This window comes from Ctenocephalides felis, unplaced genomic scaffold, assembly GCF_003426905.1.
Source record: "Ctenocephalides felis isolate EL2017-DRISC unplaced genomic scaffold, ASM342690v1 CF-g0.4_SCAFFOLD_00111, whole genome shotgun sequence".
Taxonomy (NCBI): domain Eukaryota; kingdom Metazoa; phylum Arthropoda; class Insecta; order Siphonaptera; family Pulicidae; genus Ctenocephalides; species Ctenocephalides felis.
This window is the reverse complement of record NW_020536265.1, coordinates 1,974-12,479: the sequence shown is the minus strand read 5'-3', so window position 1 is coordinate 12,479 and position 10,506 is coordinate 1,974. Positions and strand designations below refer to the sequence as shown.

Here is a 10,506-nt window from a genome sequence, read left to right as displayed (position 1 = left end):
TTTAAAAGTGAAGGCAGAAATTTATACAAATCATTTCATTTAGCCTTAAAGCGATACCACATGCTTGAAAATAAATTTTTGAAAAATCCCGAATTTCATAAAAAATATGCCGCCGTCATAGAAGATTACCTGACTCAAAACCAATTATCCTTTGTCGATTATTGTCCGGTAGATCATGAAGTCGATGATTTTATTAAAATAAAAAATGGATATTATATTCCACATTTCGCAGTCGAAAAAGAAAGTTCCTCCACGCCTTTACGCGTTGTGTTTGATGCATCTGCGAAAAATTCAGAATTCACTTCCTTGAACGAAATTTTGCATGTTGGTCCTAAATTACAAACCGACATTTGTTCAATCCTTCTAAATTTTCGTTTCGGGCTTATAGCATTAACAGCTGATATCAAACAAATGTATCGTAATATTTGGGTTCGTAAACAAGATAGAAAATATCAAAAAATCTTATGGAGACCGGTTCCCGATGCACCCATTGGCATCTATGAATTAAATACTGTAACTTTTGGTCTATCGTCATCTCCCTTTCAAGCTATCAGAACCATCAAACAACTTTCCCGAGACGAATGTTCCAAATATTCTCAATCTATTTCTAGAATTCTTGAGAACGATGTCTATATTGATGATGTGGTTACAAGTATCGACTCCTTGGATAGCGCTAAAACCATTTGCGAGGGTTTGCAGACTGTATTATCGTCTGGTGGTTTTGAATTAAAAAAGTGGGAATCTAATAATTCTAATCTGCGTAAACTTTTTCCTGATTCTGATGTACAAAATAAACATTTCTCTAAATCGGATTTTCAAATGGAATCTTCTACAAAGGTATTGGGATTAAAATGGGATCCCTTATCAGATAATTTTTCATTCGAAATAAAGCTTACGTGGAGAAAATGGACAAGAGACAACTTCTTTCAGTAATAGCGCGAATCTGGGATCCTCTGGGTTTCCTAACTCCGATAGTTGTTAAGATAAAAATATTATTGAAAAAAATTTGGACATTAAAAATCGATTGGGATGAGGAATTACCATCATTTATTATTACATCATGGTTAGCCGTATATTCCGAATTAGAGCATCTTAATAACTATCAGATTCCGCGTTATCTCGAAACGTCAAAACAAAACAAATGTTCATTATTTGGTTTCGCGGATAGTTCAGAGCAAGCGTATGGAGCGGTAGTTTATATTAAATCTCTTGGCAATCCGAATTTCTTGTTGATTTCAAAATCGCGTGTAACACCGATTAAAAACCAAACATTAGCCAGGCTTGAACTTTGTGCCTGTCATTTACTGTCAAAACTTCTGAATTTTATATTAACGAATAACCAACATAGTATAGATTTTGATTCTATTTACTGTTTTTCCGATTCTATGATTGTCCTTCACTGGTTAGCAGGACCGGCTACTCGTTGGAAAACATTTGTAGCCAATAGGGTAACAAAAATACGGGATCTCATTCCTAATGCACAATGGCTTCACATTCCTTCTAATCAAAATGCAGCCGATTGTGTTTCTCGAGGTCTTCGACCTAAGGAATTTATCCAACATAAGAATTGGTTGTTTGGGCCGGATTGGTTGAATGGTCCTATATCAACTTGGCCTGCAAAAACGGTTGAACCTTCCGGAGATATTGATCAAGAAAGAAAAGCTAACGTTCTAATAGTAAAGAGTGTCATACCACCGATCAATCCTTTATATGAATTAACGCAAAAATTTCTAATTGGTGCAAACTTGTAAGAATTTTCGCTTATATATTGAAGTTTTGTAAAATTATAACAAATCGAAACCGACTTTTGACTTCAGATTTGAAACAAGCCGAGGTTATTATTATTCGTTTAGTCCAAGAACATCATTTTCCCGAAGAATTCAAACTATTAACGAACGGAAAGTCTTGTTCGAAGAAGTTTTGCCGACTAAATGTGGTTTTGGATTCTAATAATTGTTTACGCGTTAAAGGTAGATTAGGATTAACAACTAATAACAATCCACTTCTTTTGCCAAAAAAAGACCAAGTAGTAAATTGTCTCATAGATTACTACCATATTAATAATTTACATACTGGATCAAACTTAGTATTATCTTTATTGAGGCAAAAATATTGGATCTTGTCGGCTCGTGCAATAATTCGCAATCGTCTTAACAAGTGTATAACTTGTTTTCGACAGAATCCGAAACCCATTTTTCCATTCATGGGCGACTTACCAGTACCGCGCATAACAGCCAGTAGAGCTTTCCTAAACGTCGGCGTTGATTATGCAGGCCCCTTCAATATCTCCATGAGTCGTCACAGAGGCGCTCGAACCTACAAGGCTTATATATGCTTGTTCATCTGTTTAGCCACTAAGGCGATACATCTCGAATTAGCTTCAGATTTAACAAGCGATACATTTTTAGATTGCTTGAAACGATTCCTAGCCCGGCGTGGTCCTATCAAATGTATTTACTCCGATTGTGGAACCAATTTTATAGGAGCCAAAAATACTCTTGATTCCTTATTCCTTCTCCTAAATTCCGAAGAGTATAAAAAGCGTTTCAATGAATTATTGGTTTTACATGACATTGAATGGAAATTTAATCCACCGTTTGCCCCACATTTTGGAGGTATATGGGAGGCGAATATTAAATCAGTGAAGACCCATTTGTTTAAAGTTATAGGGTTGCAAATTTTATCCTACGAAGAGTTTAATACAGTCCTCAATCAAATCGAAGCCTTACTGAATTCAAGACCGTTATGTTGGCTGAGCAATGATCCATCGGATCCTCAACCTCTTACGCCTGCGCACTTCTTAATGCAAGAGCCTCTGTCGGATTTGCCCGTTGACTATGAAAACTTGAATTTGACTAAAAGAAAACAATTGTTAGATCATATTGTCGCTTCTTACTGGAAGCGATGGAATGTGGAATATCTAACCGAGCTACAGGTCCGACAGAAATGGAATACAGTCACTAATCCTATTAAAAAGGGTGATTTGGTAGTTGTAAAACAAGAGAATGCGCGTCCGCTTCATTGGGGGTTGGGAAGAGTTGAAGAGGTTTTTCCGGGCCCGATGGAGTGGTTCGAGTAGCATTGGTAAAAACGGGAAATACCCTAATCAAGCGGCCTGTTGTCAAACTATGCCCCCTACCTATTCAATAGTTTATATCTGAATTATTCATTTCAAAAAAAAAAAAACTTTTCTATCTCATGATATATTTGCTTCTATATATAGTTTTGCCAAATTTTCAATCTCAGGGCGATGAGAACACCCCTCATAGTCTCTGGAAGATTCTTGTAAATGTCCAAAAAATCTAGACCCTGGCGCGAAAATAAAACTTCCGCAATCTAGATCGTGTGAATGTGGTAGGTCGTGAGAGGGGGACCCTGGCGCGAGGTCAGGCTTCCGTAACCGATCTACTCTGAATGAAAGTTTGAATTTATTTTGGCAATTCTATCCTTCCTAATCATGAGGTTCACTATGTACCAATTTCGAGTATTTTCAGAAGTATAAAAGGCTAACCTTTTAGTCGGGGGAAAATGTTTGCGCCGCACCTGTGTAGGTTGTCGGACCTGTAAAAGGTTTGTTTTTCTACTCGGACAATACGTTTCAAATTTAGGCAATCGGGCAATTCTGACTCATAAAAAGGCCGATGCAGGCAATAGTTTTTGGCATTCAAATCAATTCATTCCGCGCCTTTCATTCGTTCAGTTACTTTCAGTTCCTTACAGTGTTCGAGTTGATTTATTCCGTGGTTTTCATTCATTTTGGTTTAATTCATTCATTCAGTTACTTGCAATCAATACATTCAGTTCCTTTCAGTGTTTGTTATCAGTTCAATATTATCAGTGGATTAAATTTCTATTGTGTGTCAAGTCAACAGTTATTTTTATTTGTCAGTGTATTCGAATTTCTTTTCAACCTATCCAACCGACTACGCTGATGTTTCCAGATCCAACCAAATAGCTGCCGCGGCTTGGACTTCCAAAACAGATAACATTTTCATACAATATTAATTAGTGTTCATTTTTGTTTTTTCATTTATATAAAATTTATATAGAATATATTTTAGTTTATTATTGATTACGGAGTAAGAAGAATTTTATTTTTAATTTATATTTGTTTACCATTGGTTTTTGTTTTCTGAATACATTTAATTTTTTTTATTTTTCCTCGAAGTATAAAATACTTCGAAAGGGGTTGAGAAACCCCCCAACATCAACATATATGTTATAAAACAAATTTTAGCAATATACACGTAAATGTAGAAAATTGTGACCTATAAAGTCCACCAAATGCTGATAACTAGATACTGAAGTTTGAATTTCAATGATTTTTTGTAAATAATTTTGTTCGTAAAGTTATTAAACGTTATATACAGAGTTGTAGATGATTTCATTAGCTTTTTAATAGTATATAACACTATTGTTATATTTAAAATATCTAGAACAAAATGCACGTGCAAACAAAAATTTGCACTCGTTGCAGCTAATATAATAAATTAAACCGTCACATTCAAGATAATTTTTTGCAAAAATTTTATTCCAAACTTGTATGTGTGTGTATATATAAAGTTTTCCTCCAAAGGTTTACTTTGCAATCAATCATCTCAAAACAAACTCAACAACCGCATACGAAATTTCAATGCGGTGGAGACGCCGCGTAGAAATGCAAATATTTAGAAATTATTGCAAACACACACACACACAGGATATGAGATACTGTACAAATATACAAAATATAATATGGTAAAGTAAAAAATATTTATGAATTTATAAAATCACTGAGATTTTGTAAATAATAATAAATGTAAATATAAAACTGTGAAAGTTGTATGAATAAAAATATACTGGGGAAGATATAAAAAGAACTCTATTGACGATTGAACTAAATAAAAACAAAAAGAAATACCTACTACTACTATTATTACTTATGTACTCGAGCCTTAAACAAACTTAACCTCGAATAAAGAGACAGGACTATACTGACTAGCAATCAGAATCTAAATGATATTGAAAATACATTAAAGGTACTTTACTGATAAGCAAATAAGCTTTAAATTTTCAGAAAATAATTAAATAACTTTTACGTTTCAGAAACAGACCTAAGTGTACGACTTGTATTAACGTTGTAGCGTCGCTCCAACAGATGTACATAGTATAAAAAAGGGTTAATGTTCATCCTTTATATATATATATATATATATATATTATATAATATAAATTAAATATAAAACTGACCTTTAACTGATGCTGGGGCATCCTCATATCCCTCTGCCTACTGTTCGTTCCAGCCGGAGTCCTATCAGTCTCCGATTCAATTGCCTCCATACAACTTTCAGCCTCCGATAACCATGCCAAGAACTTCTCCAAAGATCTAAATAAAAATATATATATATATATATATATATATATATATATATACAGAGTTTTCATATTATGTAAGAAAATGTGCAAATTCAAGGTTTAACAATATTTTCTAGGCATTTTTGTTGTAAAACTTTTAAATCGTTATATACAGCATTTTAGATACTTTAATTAGCTTTCTAACGATATATAATAATGTATATAATGTAACCAGCAGACATCTTAGTTTACTCAAATAGATGCAAATGACTTAGTACTTGATTTTGAAGTTTGAACAATTTTTAACAATATATATTTGTTCTAAACGTTTTAAATTGTTATATACAGATTTGTAGAGAATTTTATTAGCTTTTTAACAGTATATAAATAAATGTTAATATTTAAATAATTTATTAACTTCCCGTAGGGTAAGTTATTGTAATGGGCCGAAAATCGGAATTGAAAATTTTTACATTTCTCGACGTTTTGAAGGTTTCTGAACATTTTGGCATACCTCAGAAAAAATGGATGTGTGTGTGTGTGTGTGTGTGTATGTGTGTGTGTGTGTGTATGTATGTATGGATACAAATTTTCGCCCACGTTTTCAAGCGTACGGATCAACCGATTTGAATGGTTTAAAAAACATTCGATTCCTATTGATAAGGAGATGTGCTGATTAGTTTTTGGCAGAGGCAGGTCTAGCAGTTACGGAGATGAGGAGCAAAGAGTGCAGAAAATAGAAATCGAGTTTCTGAGAGAACGGAGCATCACATTTGAATGAACTAAAAAACATTCAATTAGTAATGATTGGGAGAAGGGTTATAAGTTTTTCGCAAAGGCAGGCCCAGCCATTTCGGAGATACAAAGCTAAATGTACAAAAAATGGCAGTTTTTGAGAGAACTAAGCGTCCGATTCAATTGATTCAAAGAACTTTCTGCTTGTCTTAACAAAATAATTGATTTTGGAAAAAAAATTTTGTCCCATTTTTTTTTTTTTTTTTTTTTTTTTAATTTTTTGTATATCGAAAATAATTCAGATTTTGTTTTTAATTCTGACTATAGTTCTAATATACATTAAACAAACAATTTCAACTTTGTAATTTAGTTTATATAATTCTTATAAATATTAGACAATGTTACAATATTTATAATAATCTATTTGAAAACATTCAATATTTCTCAAACATTTCATTACGGTACGGGAAGTTCCAGCAATTTGCCTTAAGGCACGATGCCACCCACCCCACTAGTTAAAAATTTTAATCAAATATAAAAAAATGTTCAAAAGCTTTACAACAATATTCGCTATGTGTAGATTATATTTTTTCAAATAAATTTGTTCTAAAAGTCACAAAATGTTATATACAGATTTATAGATAATTTTATTAGCTTTCTAATGATATATGATGATAAATATTTATAAAAACACATTGTAAGAAAATTTAATTATAAACAAAACTGTACCATTAGTCAAAAGTTTGCAATCGCATTAATAATTTTTGCGGACATTTTTTTTAAATTTGCATAATTTACAAAAAATTTTGTTTAAACATTCATATATTATTATGCATTATTACAAGCATATTAAATTGTGCATAAATCTGTATTTACGGTTTTAAAAGTTTTAGAACAAAACTTTTGACCAAAACTACTCAAACTTTACTACTCAAACAAATATCAATAATATAGATGTTTAGTCACACTTTATTTAAGTTTGCATTATTTATCAGAAAAAATGTTTAAATTTTAATACACTATTATATATCAATACAAAACTTATAAAATTGTCTGCAAATGTGCATTTTTAGTTTTGTAACTGTTGGAATAAAATTATTAATAAAAATTGTTTAGTTAAATTAAATTTAGTATTATCAGTACGTATTGCATAGGTTACGAAGAACTATACACTAAAATTCAAGTTTAGAAATTTTTCTTGAATAATTTTGTTCGCAAAGTTTTGAAACGTTATATACAGATTTATAGACCATTTTATTAGCTTTCCAACAATATATAACGCTATTGTTATTTTGAAAATATCTAGAACAAAATGCACGTGCAAAGAAAAAAGTGCACCCATTGCAACTAAAAATATAAAATCACACTCCAATTTGATCATAAAATGACATCAAAGTTTGAAATTTTTTTGAACAAAATTTTGTTTTGTAACGTACTAAATTATTATATATACAATTATAGATAATATTTTATTACTTTTTTAACGATATATAATAACATATATGTTGTGAAACAAATTTTAGCAATATGAACGCAAACGTAGAAAATATACCCTATAACGTCTACCAAAGGCTAATAACTCGATACTAAAGTTTGAACTTTACAGATTTTTCCTAAATAATTTTGTTCGCAAAGTTATTAAACGTTATATACAGATTTGTAGATAATTTCATTAGCTTTCTAACAATATATTAGCTTTCTAATAACTTTTGTAATATTTGAAATATCTAGAACAAAATGTACGTGCAAACAAAAATCTGCACCCATTGCAACTAGTATCATAAATTAACACGTGACTTTAAAAAATTGTTTTTTGCAAAATTTTGTTCCAAACTTTAAAAATCCCTTTATACAGACTTGTAGACAATTTCATAACCTTTTATTTGATATGCAACAAAATATACTTATCACCTGTCTTTTACAATAAATTACTCAAATTATCACTCACCTGTCGAAGTTATGTAAAGAGTTAATAGCAGCGTTGAGGACCCTTCCTCTGGCCACAACTGCTTGTGTCAAATTAGCATAACGTTGATTGACACATTCTGTCATCTTTTTTATACGTGACGTGTCATCGTGCTGATAAACAGCTATTAATTTCTGTGTCAACTGATTGAAGAGTTCGATTGATGTAACTCTGCATGATATGACTGGAAAAAGACAAAAAAAAATCAAATTTTTGCAAATAATTTTTGGAATATTGGTGTAAATAAGAATTGTGTTTAGCCAGTTTTTTGGCTTGAAATTACCTTTGATTTGATGTATATAAGTATAGATGTGTTGGAACAAATTGTGGTTTAAAAACGCTTTCAAAAATCTATTTACTGAATTAAATTTTAATTGCACATTGTGAAGCACGCTTTAGCCTAAAGCAGTAGCCACACTTGCGCTTTTGCTTATGAGCGTTGTTTAGGGTTTTATATGGCGCCGATTGAGTGTAGTGGAAGCTTTAGGGCTGTAAAGCGTGTTTCACACTTGAACTTCCAAAATTTAGCAGGAAATTCATAGTTTTTTTGAATAACTTCTAAGCTATTTGTGAAAGGTATGAGGTATGTTTAGCTAATTCGTAGCTAATTGAATTTTATAAAATTTGAGGTAACATTATTGTAAATTTTATAATAATTTTTAATATAAAAATGCTATTCGAAATGCTGATAAAATTATATGATGAAGATATTTTTGTAGTTTTAGTTTTGTAACTTCTAAACTATTTATACAAACTATAATGTGTGTTTAGGTAATTTGTATATAATAAAATTAACTAAAATTTAAGCTAATATTTTTGTAAGTTTCATGAATAATTTTTAATATGAAAATGTGATTATAAATAAACAAACTAGCTAAACAAGTAGTATATAAATATACAATTTTATAGTTTTTCTTTTATATTCTCCAAACTAATTATGCAAACTATAAGGTATGTTTAGCTAATTGAATTATCTATCAATTTACACTAATATTATAGCAATTTTTGATATTTTTTTAATAAATGCAATTAAAAATTATCAATGCTTCAACTCAAATTATATGAAGTGGTTGCATTCTTACGATTTGTGTGCTATATTTTCTAAAATGTTGGTTGAAACTGAAAACTGTCTTTAGCTAATTTATAGCCTAAAGTACTAGCTACAAGTTTGTCTTATAGTATACTAAGATATCTTTAACAATTCTTACAAAATTTAATTTCCTGGAGCAATATGTAAATGTTGATTAGTACCTGCTCTAGGACTTGTGTTTAGTTTTATACCTATAACTTCCAAACTAATTATGCTAGCTACAAACTATCTTTAGATAATTTATAGCTCGAAGTACTTTTATAGTTACCTTGGTAAATCTAATTTTGTACAGCCCTTAAAAACTTTCTTCAGTACAGCACTAGAGCTTGTGTGTAGTTTTTTTTTAGCTATAACTGTTAAACTAAATCTCGTAGCTAAATACTATCTTCAGCTATTTTGTAGCTTGAAATAAAAGCAAAAAGTTTGTCTAATACTGTACTAGGATATCTTTAACAGTTATCTTATTATAAAGAATTTCTTAGTGTACATATAAACTTTTTGTTAGTACCAACACTTAGACTTGTGTTTAGTTTTATAGCTATAACTTCCAAACTAATTGTGTTAGCTAAGAACTATCTTTAGCTAATTTGTAGCTTATAGTACTAGCTATCATTTTATCTAAGACTTTACTACGATATCATTAATATTTATTTTGCAAAAACCAAATTCCTTGAGCACTATTTAAGATTTAGTTGGTACAAGCACTAGGACTTGTGTTTACTTTTTTAGCTGTAACTTCAAAACTAATTGTGCCAACTGAAAGCAGTATTTAGCTAATTTGTAGCTACAAAAACTAGTTATAAGTTTGTCTCAAATTATTTCTCAAAATTTTGTATTATTTATCCTACAAAACCCAAATTTTCAGTTCGCCTACTAAACTTTCGTCAGTGCTGGAATCAAGAATGCCTTTACCTTTTTTGCTAGAACTTCTAAACTGAAAATTCAAACTCAAAACTGTCTTTAGCTGATTTGAAGCTGAAAGAATTAGCTACAAATTTGAAGTAAAACTTTTTAACTCGCATTTGACCCGCTGTACTATTTATAGTACGACAGCACGTTTGCATGCATGCATTTATTTATTGAAATTGCATTTATTATTGAAATTCTTGTAACTTTTGAACGGTTCGTCCAAAATGAATGAAATATTCGGCAAATTTGTTCTAAATTAAATTATCTATAACTGTACTTAATATCAATCCTTCAATCTACTCGGTATACTTTAAAATTGCAATAGAAACTCAAAAATTAGTTTTGAATATCAGATATATGTGATTGTACGGAATTCTATAGGTCTGTTTTGGACGTCACTGATATATTTGACGAGTTTAGGCATGTTGGGTATCAAATAAAAGGTCTCGACGAGCACTATCCAAATATCTTA

The 10,506-nt window shown here is 30.7% G+C and overlaps 2 protein-coding genes across 2 annotated transcripts; both read left to right on the top strand.

Moving 5' to 3' along the window:
• Positions 1 to 905: 905 nt before the first annotated feature.
• Positions 906 to 1,751, top strand: LOC113375655. The gene has a single exon (XM_026615600.1). It carries the CDS (start codon positions 906 to 908, stop codon positions 1,749 to 1,751), a length of 846 nt encoding a protein of 281 aa, XP_026471385.1.
• A 452-nt stretch (positions 1,752 to 2,203) lies between these two features.
• On the top strand, positions 2,204 to 3,079 carry LOC113375576. Its single transcript, XM_026615536.1, has one exon. It carries the CDS (start codon positions 2,204 to 2,206, stop codon positions 3,077 to 3,079), a length of 876 nt encoding a protein of 291 aa, XP_026471321.1.
• Positions 3,080 to 10,506: the final 7,427 nt, after the last annotated feature.

Coding starts and splice junctions, on each gene's coding strand:
- LOC113375576 (XM_026615536.1), top strand. CDS start 2,204: ATGGGCGACTTACCAGTACCGCGCATAACAGCCAGTAGAGCTTTCCTA.
- LOC113375655 (XM_026615600.1), top strand. CDS start 906: ATGGACAAGAGACAACTTCTTTCAGTAATAGCGCGAATCTGGGATCCT.